General features: G+C 39.8%; 1 protein-coding gene across 4 annotated transcripts in view; it reads right to left on the bottom strand.

Annotated features, from left to right (window-relative positions):
• Positions 4,851-20,228, bottom strand: part of MCU (mitochondrial calcium uniporter) — a 202,970-nt gene continuing 187,592 nt past the window's right edge. For 3 of the 4 annotated variants that reach the window (XR_002338599.1, XR_002338598.1, XM_001925826.6), the window contains 4 exons: positions 13,878-14,038; positions 11,635-11,838; positions 8,524-8,640; positions 4,851-6,830 (listed from right to left, as the gene is read on the bottom strand). Coding sequence is in view for 2 of the 4 variants with exons in the window: in XM_001925826.6 (XP_001925861.1) it covers positions 6,753-6,830; positions 8,524-8,640; positions 11,635-11,838; positions 13,878-14,038 (560 nt within the window). In the remaining 2 variants the exon portion in view is untranslated. The remainder of the gene's footprint in view (positions 6,831-8,523; positions 8,641-11,634; positions 11,839-13,877; positions 14,039-20,228) is intronic. The other variant, XM_021073096.1, reaches the window with a different exon arrangement.

Genomic DNA, 20,228 nt, shown 5'->3' with positions numbered 1-20,228 from the left:
TGGTTGGGACTTTATCAGAGGAAGAGGATGAGTGGGATAAAGTGTCCATTGCTCTGGCCTTGACCCCAGATAGAAGCACTGCTTTACATTGTCAACAGGGTTATTTTATTGGTATTTTTCTTTAGGAAAAAAAAAAAAAAAAAACAACCAAAACCAAACAAACTTCACAATCCCTCATCCTCCTATTGTCTTTTTTCTCAAAAGTTCCCTGCAGTGAGACCTCCAGTATCTTATCCAGAAGGGAACTCTAAAAGCGGGACATCCCCTCACGTCAAAATCTTGTTTTGTGACTTCTAGGTATTGATTTCATGGTGTTGCAGCCATAGCATTGCATTCTAAATGAGAATGGGATAAAACCTACTTTTTGGAATTGATCATTAGGAAATCTCTTCATCAGGTGGTTAAGGAGTTTACAGTAGCATGCAAAGGAGTAGTAAGGTCATGTGTGGCATGAGGACAGTATTCTCCTGAAGCAAGCTTCTAAGTCTGGTATCTTTGCTATCAAAACTTCTTTGGGCTCAAAACTTCCTAAAGAAATAAGGTTTAGGTTGTGTTTTTTTGTTTTTTGTTTTTTTTTTTGTCTTTTTTTGTTGTTGTTGTTGTTGTTGTTGTTGCTATTTCTTGGGCCGCTCCCGTGGCATATGGAGGTTCCCAGGCTAGGGGTTGAATCGGAGCTGTAGCCACCGGCCTACGCCAGAGCCACAGCAACGCGGGATCCGAGCCGCGTCTGCAACCTACACCACAGCTCACGGCAACGCCGGATCCTTAACCCACTGAGCAAGGGCAGGGACCGAACCCGCAACCTCATGGTTCCTAGTCGGATTCGTTAACCACTGCGCCACGATGGGAACTCCTAGGTTGTGTTTTTAATCAATTTTGAGCAGCAGTATCTCATGTTTTCATAATGCCTTTCTTCCTCCATTTAAAATGGTTTAAAGTTATTTATATTACTAATTTTCACACAAAGATAGGGGCAGGAGCTTCAAATTAGGAAACACTCATTAAATTAATGACACTGAAAAAGGAGTGATGAAGTTTCATTTTTAGACAAAAGAGGGAAAATGTAGAGTTCTGTATATTTCATGTCATTAGACATGTCACCATAATTATGTGTACCAGTTTGCAAGCTCCCTGACATTCCATGGTGTGTAGAATGAGAATTGGCCAGGAGTTCCCGTCGTGGCGCAGTGGTAAACGAATCGGACTAGGAACCATGAGGTTTCAGGTTCAATCCCTGGCCTTGCTCAGTGGGTTAAGGATCCGGCGTTGCTGTGAGCTGTGGCGCAGGTTGCAGACGCAGCTCGGATCCCGAGTTGCTGTGGCTCTGGTGTAGGCCGGTATCTACAGCTCCGATTAGACCCCTCGCCTGGGAACCTCCATATGCTGTGGGTGCGGCCCAAGAAATGCCAAAAAGACAAAAAAAAAAAAAAAAAAATGGGAATTGACCAGCACTAATACTAAAGATAATGTAAAGGGGAAGTATTAAAAATTAAGTTAGAGAGGAGTTCCTATTGTAGCTTGGCAGGTTAAGAACCTGACGTATTCATGAGAATGTGATTTCGATCACTGGCCTTGCTCAGTAGGTTAAGGACCTGGCGTTGCCGTGAGCTGTGGTATAGATTGCAGATGCAGCTCGGATCCTGAGTTGCTGTGGCTGTGGTGTAGGCTGGCAGCTGCAGGTTATGATTCAGCCCCTAGCCTGGGAAATTCCATATGCTGCAGGTGTGGCCCAAAAAAGAAAAAGAAAAAAAAAAAGAGAGAGAGAGAGAGAAAAGTGTTTTATTTGTTTTTAAATACTGTTTTAAGCAAGGATCCAAGCGAAACCAAAATTTTTCTCTCCTAATCTTACCTTGACCTGGTGCTTTGGGCTTCTGTTATTCCTAAACTTTCTGCATCTATGTTTCTTTGCCTAATAACTGTATTTCTGGTGACTGGCAAAGGAATATTATGGTCTGTAGGAAGCAGTCCCTAAACCGGTCTTCATGATCTTTTTTCTTCCTACGCTAAGTAGCATTCCCTTTGGTTCCTTTCCCTAGGGTTTCTGTTTGATTAAACAGTAGTGCTTACTAGGGGCCAGGTAACATGCTGGTCACTGGTATTTGACAGTGAGTAAGGTAAAAGTGCGGTGTCTATACGCAGAATATACAGTCTAGCAAGGGGTTCCCATTGATTTAACGTGTAGTTAGCTATCACTGATGCTAGCAGAACATAGGCAATTTGACCTTGACCACTGGCTTATTAAACTGCAATCTGATGGCAGCAGTGGATGACTCTGGGACTGAGGTACAATCTCACTGCAGGATACTTCTGCGAAGGGGCAATGTTCTTAACAGAAAAAAAGAAAACCCCACAATTTCCTGTTCCTGAGAAGCCATCCGAGTGCTTCACGTGTGTTGCAGAGAAACAGAGGACGTGTGTATGAGATAAACCCAGATTTGCTGCCAGGATTGACTGCCAGAGTCAAGGACTTTTACCAGATAGCCCTTTGGTTCTGTAAACAAGCATTCCCAGTGTGGCGGGATTTTTTTTTTTTTTTTCTCTTGTTATTCCTATTTTTTCCTTTTTAGTTGATCTGCCCTTTCATTTTAATTTTTTATGATGAAAAATTTCAAATATATACAAAGTAGGAAAAACAATGAGTACCCGGCTGTGATAATTATAACATTTTGTCAGTCTTGTTTCATTTATATAGCAGTATGCATTTCTAACAAATGGCCTTTCTTTTTACATAATCCCAGTCATGATTACAAATATGGAAACTAGTATAATTCCTTAATATCATCTAATACTCACTCCATATTTAAATCTTCCCAGTTGTTTCAAAAATTCCTTTGTATTACTAGTTTGAGTCAGGATTTAAACTGGAGCCATACGTTGCTTGTGGTTCTCTTAAGTTCTTTTGATCTATAACAGCCCCCCACTCCCTACCCCATGCTATTTGTTGAAGAAACCCAATCCTTTGTCCTATACAATGTCTTGCATCCTGGGTTTTGCTTGACTGCTTTGTGTGGCGTCTTTTAGCCTCCCTTCTCCCACATTTAATGTACTCTTGTTCCTATTTCCTTATTTTTCTAAAGTATGTGCTATTAGAAATTAAAATAAAAATACTCTTGGCGACACTGAACGAATTGAATGCACAGGCGGGAGTGCTGGAAATAGATCAGTTAGGAGGTGGATGAACCCGTCGGCTCTTCAGAAGAGATCTGAGCTAGAATAACAGTCTGAGAGCTACTAGCATATAAATGGTAACTGAAATTTGGGGAGGGGAGTAGATGAGATCCTTCATGGAAAATGGAATGTGGGCAGAGGAAGAGGATGCTGCAAAACAGACTGAGAAGCAATCAGAGATTTGCAGAAGAGTCACGAGCTGAGGACAGTTTTCAAGGTGGAGGGCTTACTCAGTGGATGATGCATTTTATAAAACATACATAAATGAAAATTTATGAAGTGGGTCATTTTAGATTCAGTGAGAATTGTTAAAATTAACCTATACATTTATTCTAAGGAAAGAGCCACACAGTGCATTTTGGAAGATGCAGATTTGGGAGAGCAACCAACTAAAGGTTGTTGGTAATGATAAAAATGAATCACAACCCTTAACAGTTTTGGTGGAAGTGAGCTCCAAAATCTAGGAAGCTCCCTTTTCGGTGAAATCCTTTCCAGGCAGATTTTAAAAATTCAACCAATTTATATTTGTTTTTGTAAGCATCTACTATGTGCTTATCACTCTAACTTCACAAGCAAGATACAATAGTACATACACGTGACATATCTATCCTTTCCATTTGCCATACTCACCATACTCACCAGTCCTCACATGGTCTGATTGTTTGATCACAGGATTCACTCATGAGTCGTGACATAGATGCCCTCTCTGGGTCTCCGTTTCTTTCTCTTTAAAGCAATGGCTGGACTGATCCATGGTTGGCATCAGAATCACCAGGAGGGTTTGTAAAACACAGATTGCTGGTCCCAATGCTAGTTTCTGATTTAGGAGGGACCAGAGAATTTGCATTTCTGGAGATCAAGTTGCTGCTCCAGGAACCATACTGAGAATCCTTTTACTTTTTACAGCTCTAAAAGTAAAGTATGATTCCTCAGCAAAACTGCATTACCTACAATTACTAGTGGATTTAACACTCTCCATTAGTCAGTGTGCGTGGTTGCTTTTTTGTGTGGGTTTTTTAGGGTCTCACCCGCAGCATATGGAAATTCCCAGGCAGGAGTCAAAGCAGAGATGCAGCTGCCAGCCTGAGCCACAGCCACAGCAATGCCAGATCCAAGCTAAGTCTGAGATCTACACCACAGCTCACAGCCATGATGAGTGAGGCCAGGGATCGAACTTGCATCATGGATACTCACTGGGTTCTTAACCCCCTATCAGGAACTCCCATTATTCCGTTTGTTGATTGCAAACAATGGCTTAATATTTTCAATCTTACTGTCTTAAACCTTACAAACCTTAGGGATGTCTGTGTTAGGTTGCTGTGAGCTGCCAGGAGGCTGGACCACAGCTGTGGAAGCTCTCGGTACATCTCACACTACATTTAATGCAGACATTTAACATGCTTTTTGATGTACCTTTGATGGATGAGGCGACATGTAATATATTCCTATTTGGTGATCATTATAAATTTGATATAAACTCTTAAAATAATGAGCATTTGATCTTGGCTCATCCTCAAACAACTTTCTTGAGTCCAAGAATGAGATGCTGTAGGAGTTCCCTTGTGGCTCAGGGGGTTAAAGATCTGGCGTTGTCACTGCTGTGGCTGGGGTTTGATCCCTGGCCCAGGAACTTGCAGCCAAAAACCAAAATCAAAACAAAACAAAAAAAGAATGAGATGCTATAGTTCAAAAATTGAATAAGTATTTATTGTTCCAGAAGGTACATTGCTTTTTATACATATTTCATAAATGATACAGGATTTTACACATGTTCAGTATTTTGCTATTTTGTTTAAAGGACTTTTCTCCATGTCCTCCCCTCCCCCTTGCCTCCCACACCCTGCAAGGATTTGCTCGTTGCATTGTACTGTTTCTTCTTAAAAACCCTGCGTACAAACAGGATAAATGGTTTAAAAATAATTCGCACAACTTAACAGAAATAAATGAGGGAAGGGGGTTGAACAGACCGGGGGCGGGCGGGGAAGGAAGTGGGAGGAGGGACGGGAAGTGGAGACATGCATCCTTTCATTCCGTCATGCCAGTGGAAGGGGTGGTGGCAGGAGCAGCAGCAGCAATCCTGGCTGGCCTTCGACCTCTGCAAGGCACCTGGAGTCTGGGTTTGTCATTTAAAGTGTTTCTCTTCATACACAAGGATCCCAAAGGAGGAAGAAAAAGAGAAAGAAACCCCTTGCCATGACGAAGAGGGATGACTCATGTGAAAGAAAACAGCCAATCAATCAGCTGTGTGGCAAGCCCTATCATCCTCTCCAGCCTGCCCCCACAGTAGTCAAAAACAGGATATTAGAACAGATTCCCTCGACTCTTCAAATGTTGATGGCATCTGGAGTTACGGTAGAAAATATTCTGATGGAGTATAAGATTAACTCTTCTTTCTCTCAATTCAAGATAAGAAAAAATAGGGTGAAGAGGGTAAGCTGAAAGAAGCCATAGAAATGTATTCCGGTATAAAGATAAATTGCACCCTTTGAGATCCACACACTTGACTTACGACGACTGAGGTCGTGGGGGTGGGAGGGCTCACAAACAGTGTGCAAGTGTGTGTGTCCTTCGAGACTAGCAAGGCCTCCAGACAAGGCAGTGCCATCTGGCTGGCCTGGAATGCTGTCACACAAGCAGATTAACAGCAGTGAAGTTATTCTGGTTCTGAAAATGGCTACAGAGCCATGATTTTTAGCCAATTTGTAAACCTTATATCTTCCTGATTTGGTAATACAGCTGAACACTCCCTCGCTGGCTTGAGCTGTGGAGGGAGGGGGGAGTATCAACGGGATAGTTGAATAAAGGAGGGAAATTTGTCCTCCTCTTAAAGATTAATTAGTAAAAAACAAAACAAAACAAAACAAAACAACCCATGCAGTGTTGCCAATGATTTCTAGGTACTGATCCAGAGCACTGGAATATATAGACATTTAAGAAGGTATTAAGGGATAATCCAAAGTGTCAATTATCAAACAGCCATAAGTTGGTTCCAATTATCATATGGATAAAATTAGTGTAACAACATGTGTGGGTGGTCAGAAAAGGGGCACAAATGGGAGAGATTCCCGGTAACTTTGCAGAGACTGGGTCCAATCTAAAATAAATGCTAATGACATGGGCTCAGACTCTGTTTGCCACCCACATATCTCAAGGATTTGCTTTTCTGGTATATTTAGTTACTCCTATGTCAAAAATAAGAAAAGTTAAATTAAAAAAAAATTAGAGCTGAGTCGGGTGCTGGTGTGTTACTGTTTTGCTGACCCTGCAAAGAAGATGCAAGAAACAAACACGCCCAGCATCATTTTCTCTTTGTGAATTTCTCAACTATATAATGCATCATTTTCATCCAGAAACTGAGATGCTCGATTAAGACAATACTCACTAAGCCCTTTGAGCTTATATTCCGCAAACCCTGATTTTAACATCCTTTTGTTTCCTAAGATCCTTTTTGTTTTGTTTTTTAATTAAAGGTAAAAACTCTGAACCCCGACATGGCTCCCAGCTTCCACCTGCAATGCTTTAATAAAAAGGCCATAGTTAGAAACAGGTGTTCTTTCTGTCGGGATTCAGAGGCTCTTTGCAGATCAATCTTTTTCGCCAATTTGTCGGAGGGGCAGATGTACTTGTAATGGGTCTCTCAGTCTCTTCAGGTCCATTTCTGCCTAAAATAGAAACAAAAGGTGAGAAAAACTGGCTAGTGAAGCTTTCAGTGATATTACTGTCTCCTGAGAAAAGGAAATCGCCTTTCCTGCATCACTATGAGTCAGAGAGATCTTCTCTATCACCCTCAAAATAAGAGTGCCGCAGGCAAAGGGCTTAAACAAACAGGACAGCAAAGGAGGACAGAAACAGAAGTGTGTCCCAGCAGCTTCAGCTGTCAACAGAGCCTCCAGAAAAGGCTCTGCAATTGACAGGGCAGGACTCAGGGGCCCTGAGTCAGGAATGTGGGAGCATCTGATGCACTTTGATGGCATTTCTCCAGGGAGAAGCCCTTCCACACACTTCTGCCTGGAGCCAGAATTTAAATTTATGCTGCTCATGACTTGAGTTCTCTATCTAGTGGTTAAGTTTTTCACCAGTCAGTCATTTTTAAAACAGGGATGTGCAGTCAAACTGCAGCACTTTCAAAACTCACACTTGTTTGGGTTCACCCTTGAGGCGCTGGATTAAAAGGCTTAGGGTGGGGCTGAAGCATCTGTATTTTTAATAGCTCCAGGGATGAGTCTTATGCATTCCCTCCAGTTGAGAACTACCATAATGAGCAACAAAAGATTAGGTTTCACTTAGGCCAACGCAGGAAGATGGATTGAGCCTATTCAAAGTACAACTCCATCACCAAAAAGGGACAGAGAAGGTCCAGAGAAAAGCAATTAAATATTAAAGAGAATGGGAGGGCTTCTAGAGTCTTTAAAAAATCTCTCAAGTCATAAAAGATTGCAGAGAAGAGAGCTAAGGATTTCTTCACCAAAAAGACATCAGAATGAGGGGGAAGCACATTCAGAAATCTGAAATAGGTAGCAATGAAAAATAAAATAGCAATCTTTTAAAAAAACATTTTCTAGCTCAGTAATCTCTGACCTGCACCAGGCAGATTTCTAGTCATCTCGCTCTGACCTGGATTTTATTTTTGCTTCACTGCTACCACACATTTTGGGTGAGAGATATTTGGGTCTATTACTGTAGAAAGATTTTTAAAAAGAGAGAAAACTCTAAAGAAACAAAATGAAAAAAGTAAAAATAAGTCTAAAAATTTTAATATGCTAGTGTTAACAGGAGAGGTATGACCCATCATCCATCTTTCTTTCTTTCTTTCTTTCTTTCTTTCTTTCTTTCTTTCTTTCTTTCTTTCTTTCTCTCTCTCTCTCTCTCTCTCTCTCTCTCTCTCTTTCTTTCTTTCTTGTCTTTTTAGGGCTGAACCTGTAGCACATGGAGGTTCCCAGGTAGGGGTTTAATCGGAGCTGTAGCTGCTAGCCTATACCACAGCCACAGCCACACCAGATCCGAGCTGCATCTGTGACCTACACCACAGCTCACAGCAATGTCAGATCTTTAACCCACTGAGCGAGGCCAGGGATCGAACCTGAGTCCTCATGGATGCTAGTCAGATTCATTTCCACTGAGCCACAACGGGAACTCTGATCCATCATCTTTCTACACTGTGTTATAAAACTTTCTAGAGGGGCATCCATCCTAAAATAGCCATTTTTATCAACCAAGGAATGATTTACATAGGAAGAAGAGGACTGGATGGTTCTTTCCGAGGGTGCACATTTAAGTGCTGTGATTATAGCTGCTGCTGCTGCTGATACCATACAAGATTGGGCTGGGATTTACTTTCATTTTTGGAAAACTTACCTGAGCAATTGCATCTTTGAGTTGATTGTATTTCTCAAGGTCAAAACGTGACTTTTTGGCTCCTTTATGGAAAAATAGTAAGTATTGTCTGTCTCTGGCTTCTGGATAAACATATTCCTACAAAAATAAAGGAGGAGAAATTAAATTGTTAGTCCTTAGCACACTATCTTCACAAATAAGCATTTACTGTTGGTTAGATTCAATATACAGGAGCACATATAAAGATATACCACTGACATGTACTGTGTTAAATATATCTTTCTTTCTTTTTTTTTGTCTTTTGTCTTAGAGCCACACCCGCGGCATATGGAGGTTCCCAGGCTAGGGGTCCAATCGGAGCTGTAGCCACTGGCCTATGCCACGACCACAGCAACACCAGATCCTTAACCCACTGAGCAAGGCCAGGGATGGAACCCGCAACCTCATGGTTCCTAGTTGGATTCGCTAACCACTGAGCCACGACAGGAACTCCCGAAACTTTCTATTTTCATTTTATTTGGTTAATGTTTTCCTGTTCATAAAATTGTTTACTCCTGCTATTTTGCGACTTGTCACTTGGGGGCAGCAAAAATGTTTAGGAATCATAGAAGTACAGCATTTAAATAGGACAGATAGGCTATTAAAGATATAAGGCACTGTATTAGGCATGGTAAGGAAATAAAAAATGAAAAATAAAAATCAAACCCTGAAAGCCTTGCCTCAAAAGATATAATAGACTAATAGAAGGGAAAAGAAGTTGAACATGAATAATTACAATACAAGATGACACAGGATGAGTGAAATGAGAGGCACAATGTGCTAGAGAAATTCAGAAGAGGGAGATCAAAGTTGGCTGTAGGGGAGTGATCAAAAGTTCATGAAAGATAAACATTTAAATAAACCTTGAAATATAACAGGTATAGATCAACAGGGAAAACCTTCCCAGTTAATAGAATGATATGAAATATGGAATCAAGTGTGGAAGACTCAGAGCATTTGGGGGAAATAAAGACTACATTAAAAAAAAAGAAAAGAAAAAGGAATTTCCATGGTGGCTCAGCAGAAACAAATCTGACGAGCATCCATGAGAACACAGATTTGATCCCTGGCCTCACTCAGTGGGTTAATGATCTGGTGTTGCTGTGAGCTGTGGTGCAGATCAAAGGCAAGGCTCAGATCCTGGGTTGCAGTGGCTGTGGTGAAGGCCGGTAGCTATAGTTCTGATTTGACCCCAGCTTGGGAACCTCCATATGCTGCGGAATAAAAAGAAAAAAGACAAAAAAAAAAAAAAAAAAAAAAAGACAAAGAAAAGACTATATACAGTTGATCCTTGAGCAATGTGGGCTTAAACTGCACAGGTCCACTTTCAGGCAGATTTTTTTTCCATAGTAGATACTACAGCACTACATGATCCTCAGTTGGGTGAATCCCCGGATTCAGAACCATGGATATGGAAGAAATGTGGATACAGATGAACCATGGAAATGAAGGGCCAACCTAAGTTTTAGATGAAAATTTTTTTTTCTTTTTCTTTTCAGAGGGTTCATGCCCCAACCCCCGCTGTTCAAGGGTCAACTGTAATTTGATGTGTTTAAAATACTTAGTACATACACATTTGGAAAAGGCAGCAACCAGTTAGGAATATCAGGCTATGGAGTCTGTACTTTGATCAATAAGAAGAACCCATTAAAGAGAGAGAGGGAGAGGAAGAGGGTGAGAAACACAGACAGACAGACAGATATATATTGCAAGCTTCATCCAGAGCTGTGACTAGGTAAGGCTGATCTGGCTGTCAGTTCTGTTCATGCGGAGTGACGAGTATCAGGTAGACATGGTACCAAGTGCTAGAAACTCTGGGCAAACAATAACAGGACACAAACGGTTCACTGTCTCTCTTCTCCACAGACATACTGGAAGGTTCAGGAAGGTTAAATAACATCTTGGGCTTTCATTCTCCACCCCCCGCCCCAAATAGGCTTATAATGATTGGTCTAACAAAAACAGAAACAAAATGCCTATGTTCAACAGCGGACATACAAAAATATAGGAGAAGCAATATTCTTCTTTCTGATACTTAAGAAAATGGAGAAGGTTTCTCATGTCTCAGCTATTTCAAATGATTTTTTTTTTTTCTTTTTACAGCCGTACCTGGAAGTTTCTTGACTAGGGGTGGAACTGGAGCTTCAGCTGTGGCCTGTGCCACAGCAACACCAGATCCAAGCTGCATCTGTGACCAATGCTGCAACTTATGGCAATGCTGGATTCTTAACCCACTAAGTGAGGCCAGGTATCGAACCTGCATCCTCACAGAGACAACGTCAGGTCCTTAACCCGCCGAGCCACAATGGGAACTCCTCGAATGATTGTTACTCAAGGGAGCTTGGCTCTGTGGTTGTATCATACATGGTGATAATAAGTGACAATAAATCCCTCATACTTCTTAAAGTAACACTATGGATTCCCAAGCTACTAAAAAACAAACACACAATAGCACCAGCAATAAAAATTGGTTCTAGAAGCTGATATTAATATATGAGCCTTGGTTGATAAAGAATGGAACAGTGATTAGATATCTAATTTTCACCTTTCTTCCATGAGGTAAAAACAATAGCAAACAATTATACTCTTAACATATTTAGAAGCAGCCCAGAGTTTAGTTTAACTACCTGATTAGTTATCACCAATTCTCCATTCCAAACATTCAGTAAAAAGCAAGATTCTTGGGACTATCCCATTGGAATGCTAAATTAATTACAAAGTATATAAAAAGCCAAGCAAACTGAGCTGAATGAGTCATCCTATGGCTGACCACTCTTCTCCTTTGCCTTCTTATTCTGTATCTTACTGTAATATTTTTATGAATTTAATGGTTTACATGGCTCTCTTAACAGTCTGTTTGCTCGATAGGGGGCCAAAGCCAAGTCTTATGTCCCCATCTCTAGCACCTAGAATAGTGCCTGATACATAACTGGCATGCATGTGCATGTGCAACTATGTGTGTATGTGTATAAAAGATAAATGAGTACTTAAAGGGACCTGGTCTTAGAAAGACTATGAGAGAAAAAAGAACAACTTTGACAACCAACATTTCACTACTATCTGATATAAAGTTACTTGAAGAGGAATTCTTACCTGGCGTGTCATTACAAAATATGCATACATTGCCATGGCACTTCCATAAGTGATGAAGTAGGTGACTGGCTCCATGATGTCCCAGGAATATTCCCACCAGGTAAGCCGGGCCAAGATGCCAAACTGTGTGGCCATGTAGGCAAGTCCACCCCATAGCACCAAAGTGGTCCTCTTCTCAGCTTTTCTGCTAATCTCAATTCGTACCTATAGGGCACAGTATTGGTCAATTGTAAGGCATTTTGATATACAGCCAATTTTATTTTATATTATTTTTAAATTTTTTGCTTTTTGGGCCGCACCCGCGGCATATGGAACTAGAGCTGCCGGCCTCACTTCAGCCACAGCAATGAAGGATCCAAGCCGCATCTGCGACCTACACCACAACTCACAGCAACGTCTGATCCCTGACCTGCTGAGCAAGACCAGGGATTGAACCCACATCCTCATGGATACTAGTTGGATTCATATCTGCTGTGCCACCATGGGAACTCTGATACAGAGCCAATCTTAAACTGTTTTATGTTTACTAAAGAAACAGATTTCATAATCAAGATACAAGTTGGTCTCAATTCTAGTGGGACACAGTTTATCTTCCTAAATGGTATCTATACGTTTCACTGAATATTTTATAGGAATAAACCTTTTTTGGACACTTGTGTTTTATGTTTCACCATAGAAGCTGCTGAAAATATGTAAAACAATGGGAGTGAATAAGTTAGTTTCAACAGGTCTTTATTCAACCACAAAATTACTGTTTCTGAAAGAAGGAAATGAAAACACACTGATGTTCTCTCACTGTAGCATACAAGATTCAATCTGTCATCAATTTTTATTCAAAAGGTCTACCATGGGGCAAAACAGCATAGTGAGTTAGAGCACGGACTATGGATTCAGAATGGCTAAGTTTAGGGTCCAATTTGCAAATCACCATAACTTCATTCATCAGTTATTCTGAGGATTAAATAGGAGAATATGGGTAAAATACTTAGGACAAGTCCTGGCACATAGTAAATATTCAATAAAGGAGGGATAGTAATTAGTTATAGCTGGTGCATTAAAGAAATTCTTTACATTTTGAAAACACCAAATTTAAATTTCATACCCCTTCACAACAGCTCTTCAAATTTATCACTTTTCTTTTTTCTTTTTTTTGTCTTTTTAGAGCAGCACCCTCGGCATATGGAAATTCCCAGGCCAGGGGTTGAATCAGAGTGTAGCTGCCGGCCTACACTATGGCCACAGCAATGTAGGATCTGAGCTGTGTCTGGGACCTATACCACAGCTCACAGCAACGGCGGATCCTTAACCCACTGAATGAGACCAGGGATTGAACTTGTGTCCTCATGGATACTAGTCGAGTTTGTTACTGCTGAGCCACTACAGGAACTCCTATCAAAACATTTCTAATGATCTTTAATGAGAACAACCTTGAGATATGTGCTCATTACTTTTAAAGAAATTAGGAAAAAACAAAGTATTAAGAGTATTTGTTCTCTTCTTTAATCTCTAATATAGTCTAGTTTCTTAAAATGGAAATACTTATATTATTAAAAACAAAGGATGACACATAATTATTCTAAGACATTGAGAAAAGTATAAAGAAGAAAAATCATTCATAATCCTACTAGTAGTAGCATTAGCATTTTGGAGAATATGTTCCTTCTGATTATTTTTGTGTGCAGGGTGGAGCTATACACATAACACATTTAAAAACTGGATGCACGGATATGCACATTTTAAAATAACATGCAGAGTTTTCTATACCATATAGATCTACATGATTTTTTAAACAGATACATAATATTCCATGTAATATGGAACTTCCATGTGAAGTTCCTTAGCCAGGGATTGAACCTGTGCCACAGCAGTGACCCAAGCCACTGCAGTGACAACTCCAGATCCTTAACCTGCTGAACTATCACGGAACTCCTACTAATTCTTAAGTTGGCTAAAATCATCACACACCTCACTTAAAACCCTTCTTGATCAGCAATTATTCCAATCATTGTTGCAAAGGTAGTAAGTCTGGTTAGACTTTAAAGCTCTAGGTCCATTAAAACTCAAGGCTTTTTAAGTCCTTTCGTAGCTTTCATCGGAAGTTTTTCATGATTCGGTTTCCAAAACTAGCGTGCTAGTTTAACTGACACAACTCAACCACATAAAACTTGGAGGGGGAGAAAAAAGCAAACACATATGCTCTGGGAAAAATACTGGTAGAGAAAGTCTGAAATTTGAATTTGCACCTTTTCTAGGGGCGCCAGTTGTTCTTTGAGATCTTCTAATCTTTCGATAAGCTCTCTCTCCTTGTTTAACTGGTGCTGCTCAATGCACAGCGTGGTGTATAGCTGCTGGACCAGTGTCTTTACATCGTTCAGTGTTGCTGCGTTTTCATGGCTTAAGAGGTCTGAAAGAAAAGGATTACATTAAAAAAACAAACAAACAAAAAGTATGCCTTAAATCAAGAGCTGCTATTCCAGGGTTGCTTAGCCAGTGATAATAGCAAGGCAGAGTCATCCACTCATCCACTATAGGGATCCCACCTTCAATGCTGAGCCAAAGGAAAAGAACAGTTCTTTTTTAAAAAGGAGGAGTCTATAAATTCTAGAAACTTAAGTTCTTATTTGGGCAACCTGAAAGTTTGAAGCCAACATCCACCATTTTATTCTTGGAATTCTAAATGCTACAAATGAGTTTATGAGTAATAATAATCTTTATTAGACAAAGACAAAAAAATTAAAGGTTTAGAATTAATCTAATTATTATCATGCTTATTCAAATACTGATCTATAATTGATCTGTGGTCTTGCCATTTTAATTGGTCATTTTTTCCCTTTAGTAATGAACAACTGAGGAAAAAAAATATAGCATTTCAAATGTGCAAATACAAAGGTATAACTAAAAATACCATTATCCTAATAATATAAGCCCCACACACCTTCCTCCTAGCATCCAAGTTTTATTTGTTCCCATTGGGCAAAGGCACGGAACAGCTGCATGGGTGTCAATACTAAGCTCAAAAGGGCATGAAGTTCTGAGAATGACTGAAAAGGAAAAAGAGTAAATAATTCTTTGATTCAATATCCTCTTCTCTGAGTAGCATATGTTTCCAGAAATCTAAAAATTATGTTTTGAGAATTTAATACAAAGTCAGCTGGTCTCAGCTGCCAAAGAATTTTTTAAAAAGCACCAGAAGTAAAGCTTTTGTTTTCGAATCCTGTTAGTCTTAACTGTGGCATTTTGTTAGCTACAGTAGGTCAAACTTCTTCTAAATCAAAATAAGCCACAGTCAGAATTAGTCATGTGTATATTTCAAATATCCCTCAAGGATGTCCTTTAGTACAGTTATCACAGAAATTCAATCAATAAAAAAATTCAAAGAAGGGGAGCACATTGGATTAGAGAAGAGCTGATATAGTAAAATGGGATATAGCATCTAGCATAGTATCTTGCATGCTCCAATGAATGTGTGCTGCATTAATGGGAAAAGATAAAAGTAAGAACACTCGGAGTTCAAAAGTTGTCAATGTCAACAGGGTCTGCTTTGCACTAAAATTGCAGCTCACATTCACACACAGTTCTACGCTTTCCAAAGTTACGAAAAGAGAAAACTGCACTCTGGAATGTCACAGCAAAGTGGAAGCGTCCATGCCTCCTGTTCCCCAGGCCGGGAATTGAGTTTTGATGTTTCTACTGTATCAATATTAATATTCTTCCCGTAATTTCAGTCCTCTCTCAAAAAGACAATTCTTTAGGTAGGTGTAAATTATCTATGGTTAACAAAATCCTCTCACATATATTATCTCATATTTGACCTCATGGCACCATGGGTAAGCTTGGTGTCTTCAACTTATAAATGAGGAATTTGAGACCTAGAAAGATAATATTAACAAACATTTTTGTATGAGGTACTGATCTATTCACTACAGAAGGAAAAAAAAAATCAAATGTGAGGTGGTTCCTCTCTTTAATGAGGTCTAATCATGATATTCACAGAGTTGCAGAGCTAGCACGGAGTGGGAAAAGATCTTCTGACTGGTAGGCCAATGACTTTTCTATTCTAGCCCTTTCTTTTTCCATTTCCATTTTCAACACCATAATTACACTGTATTTGCTTAGAAATCCAAGGAGGGAGAAGGGGAGGGATGAAGGGAGGAAATAAGGAAGGAAGCAAGTAGGCAAGCAAACTAAATAGGCTCTCTCCTCTTCCTTTTCCTAATGAAGCATGAATACATTAATGATTAAATAGGTATGAATAATCACAACCTGCAAGTCTATGAAATCTGAAACCAGGCTTGGCTTTTGTTTTACAAAAAGTAAGTTTCTGGAGTTCCCACTGTAGCACAGTGGGTTAAGAATCTGGCATTGCCTCTGTGGCAGCTCGAACTGCAGCTATGGCTCAGATTTGATCCCTGGTTTGGCAAATTCCATACACCACAGGTACAGTCAAAAAAAAAGTAAATTTCTATTAGATCATTTACACTAAGGACTCATTAGTTTAAAAATTAATATGCATATTATAGGTCTGTTTCACAGAAAGTTTATTTTTTATATCAACCTTTTTTTTTTGGTCTTTTGTCTTTTTAGGGCCGTACCCACGGCATATGGAGGCTAGGGGTCTAATCAGAGCTGTTGCTGCCTGCCTATGCCAGAGCCACAGCAACACCAGACCCGAGCTAGGTCTGGGACCTACACCAGAGCTCATGGCAACGCCGGACCCTTAACCTGCTGAGCGAGGCCAGGTTTGAACCCACCACCTCATGGTTCCTAGTCGGATTCGTTTCTGCTGCACCAAGACGGAAACTCCAAAATCAATCTTTTTTTAATGGCTTCTTTTCTGTTTTATGTCATAGGTAGATATTTCTCACTCCAAGGTTGTAAAAATATTTCTTTTGACTTTTTTCATGATTTTAAATCTTTTTTTTTCCTTCTTTAAAATTTAAGTTTTTGATCCACATGCACTTTGACACACAGCACCTTCACTTCTAGGTATTTTTCCTATACACACACTCATATGCTTTCTAAGTGGCACACATTCAAAACTATTCAATGCTGCACTATATACTATAGCAAAAAATGAGAACAACATCAAAGCCTATTGATAAATTATAAAATATGCAGTTAAGTGAATGGTGACACATATTCATACAATGTAATAAACAGCAGCTGTGGGAATGACTGAGGCATTCTTTATGTACTAGTATGTTAAGATCTTTAGAATACACTATTAGGTAAGAAAAGCAGTTTGGTGGTTTTATACCTTGTCATCTAGCTTAACTGGAATTGTCTTTCCCAAAATATCCCAAGTTCCCCAAAATTCCCTGTATGGAATTAGAGTTAACCAAAAGAAGAATTTGAATGGGAATTTGGAAGGTAGAAATGAAGGAGAAGCCATGATGCTCTGAGGGTTGTTGTTAGTAGTAGAGATAGATGCGGTGGTATCTGGAGATGCCAACGTGTGCCTGCTCCCCCCTGCTCTGCATCCAGCTCTTTTTTCTCAACTGCCGCCTGGGATGATTAGCAGCAAATCCACACCCACAACCAGATGCAGCCTTCCAGAGCTGTGCTCTCCAAGAGTAACTGCTTGCCATAAGTGGCTATTTAAATTTAAATTAATTACAATGAAATCAAGTTTAAAATTCAGTTTCTCAATCACACAAGCCACATTTCAGGGGCTCAACAGGCACATGTGACTGATGGCTACTATACTGGACAGTGCAGAAATGGAATATTTTCATCATCACAGAAATTTCTATTTGATAAAACTGTCCTAGGGATTTCTCTGTCAGCCCTTGTTTTTGCTAATTCTCCTTATCCTAAGAGTTGGATGCATCTGAGTTTTCAGGTTCCCTGGAAAGCTTTGGTTCATCCATATGTGTCGTCACTTCAAAATTAGTAACTTTTCTCTGATTTTCTGAAGTTCCCCCTTGCCTTTTTTTTTTCTTTTTTTGGCTGCTCCTATGGTATGTGGAGGTTCCCAGGCCAGGGATCGAACCCAAGCCACAGCAGTGACAATGCTGGTTCCTTAACCGCTAGGCCACCAGGTAACTCCCCAAGGTTCTCTTTTTACTCTTACTTCTTCTTCTTTTTTTTTTTTTTTTTTGCTTTTTAGGGCCACTCCCTCGGCATATAGAGGTTCCCAGGCTAGGGATCTAATAGGAGCTCCAGCTGCTGGCCTACACCACGGCCACAGCAACGCAGGATCTAAGCCGAGTCTGCAACCTACACCACAGCTCACAGCAACCCCAGATCCTTAACCCACTGAGCGAGGTCAGGGATCGAATCTGGGACCTCAAAGTTCCTAGTTAGATTTGTTTCTGCTTTGCCACAACGGAAACTCCTAGACTCTTACTTCTTTACCTTCATCTACAACTGCACAAAGCCTCACTCCTATAGTAAATCTTTTGTGCCATATTTTTCACATGGTTCTGCCTCCCCAATTGAATCCTGTATGATACGGTATTATTTGCATTAAAAGGCAAAAAAGATTATGCTTTCACATTTGGTTATGCATGCACTGACTATCTCCAATAGGAAACACAAGAAGCTAAAAACAGTGCTTGCTGCTAAGAAAAGAAATGGTTGCTGTGAAAGAGAGATGAGAAAAAATTTTCCCATACATTCTTTGATGTTGTGAATGTATTATCTATTCAAAACAAATAAAATTTAATGTGCTCCAACATACCTTCAAATGGCAATGAAAAGGCTATAAAATGATAATTCATAGGATATCAGACTCACAGATGTCCAATTCTAGACCTGGCTGAACACAGAGTTGTTACTTTCTGATCAGGCTTCCATAAAGCCCTGGAAAACTGAAGGGACTCAGCTTTATTAGATTTTCTTGACAGAGAGAATATGCTTCCAGGGAATTATCATGGTGGAGGAAAAGTGCAACCTCAAACCTTTGACCCTGAAAAAGCTGTCCACATTATTTGGAGATGAAATTATAGGGAGGGAGAAGGTAAATTTGCCAACGGCCTAAAAAAACACTTCTGGATGATTCCGGTATGATTCACTAAAAATGCAATTAAGATATTAATGTGTCTGCACATACCAACAATGCCAGGATAGTAAGGTACACAAAGATGGGGAGATGTGTTAAAATAATGGGTGGTGTTAAAATAATACAGTGGTTTGGGAAGAACTCTGGCTATTTGAGTCTCTGATAAGGTATTCGTTATTGTTGGCATTTGGTTTGTCCATTCAACCTTCTCTCTCAATTATTTACATCATTAAGAGAGAAGCAAAGTCCCCCAAAATCCTCTGGATGGATAAATAGAGAAAAGGGCTTACTGGTGCCAATCAAAACGATCCTCCTTAGCACAAAAATGTTCAATTGCCAGTGATACAGGGTATATTCTTTTCCTCCCCAAGATGAAGAGGAAGGCAGTTAATTATTGCTTTAACATGGACTGGGATAAAAGGCTTTTTGTGCTCCCTTTCCACACTCTTCCTTCCATTCTAGATTAGATTAGGATTTTAAACCATCTAATTGCTAAAATAGTTATCCCTCTTATCCTGCAGAGATCAGAGGGGAATCCAATCATAATAGCTATGATAACCAAAAGAATTCAATAGAACTTGCAACTAGCCTTGCTGCAATGACCTGACCCCTTGTTCCATTTCAGTTTTTTCTTGCCTCTTCCCTCCAAATTAGGTTAAGTACAAATGTTGTCAGTCCTTGAGGTATCTATAATACTTATGACTGCCAATCTCACATTAACATCAAATGTGGCCACATTAGATCATATACGAATAAACTCTCTAACCTCAGTGCCTGGTGAAGTATGTGAACCTACGGTTTACTGGTGTACTACATTCATAGATCATTTTTAGTTCTAAAATGCTATCTGACCACAAGGAAAAGAAAAATAGGAGAGAAAAGGTAAAATCGAAGGTGGGGGTAAGGAATGAGTAGAAAAAAATTGTGTCAAAACTTAAAAAACTATTCTGGAAAATTTTCCTTCATCAACTATTTTAACTTTTATTAATCAAAAGCAGATTTGTTCCAACTGCTCCACACATACATAAAATCCTAGTGTTCTTCTGATTATCTAACACCCAAAACCTAGTGCCTTCGATTTCTTTTCTCCATTTAGAATTTTCACTAAAAACAGTTACAATGTGGGGAAGAGGAATATGCTTACTCATCTGGATGATTAGTATCCTCTCAAATACAGAAATTCAAGTGTTCTCTTACTCAATGGAGCTGAAAAAGTGTGGTGACGGAGATGCCAGCAATATCTTCCTCAAACAGGGAGAGGAAGATAATATGTGGAAACAAAATGAAAACCTATCTTATATTTTATCCAAAACAAATAAGTTTTTTTGTTTGTTTGTCTTTTTAGGGCCGCTTCCGTGGCATATGGAGGTTCCCAGGCTAGGGGCAGAATCAGAGCTGCACTCGCGTCTGCAACCTACACCACAGTCTATGACAACCTGGATCCTTAACCCACTAAGCAAGGCCAGGGATGGAACCTGCAACCTCATGGTTACTAGTTGGGTTCGTTAACCACTGAGCCACGACAGGAACTCCAAAAAAGATTTTCTTTACTATGTTTTAAGTTGAGTGAAAAGTATTTATGAACTTCAAC

This window comes from Sus scrofa, chromosome 14, assembly GCF_000003025.6.
Source record: "Sus scrofa isolate TJ Tabasco breed Duroc chromosome 14, Sscrofa11.1, whole genome shotgun sequence".
Taxonomy (NCBI): domain Eukaryota; kingdom Metazoa; phylum Chordata; class Mammalia; order Artiodactyla; family Suidae; genus Sus; species Sus scrofa.
The sequence above is the reverse complement of the archived record's forward strand: the minus strand, read 5'-3'. Positions and strand labels throughout refer to the sequence as shown.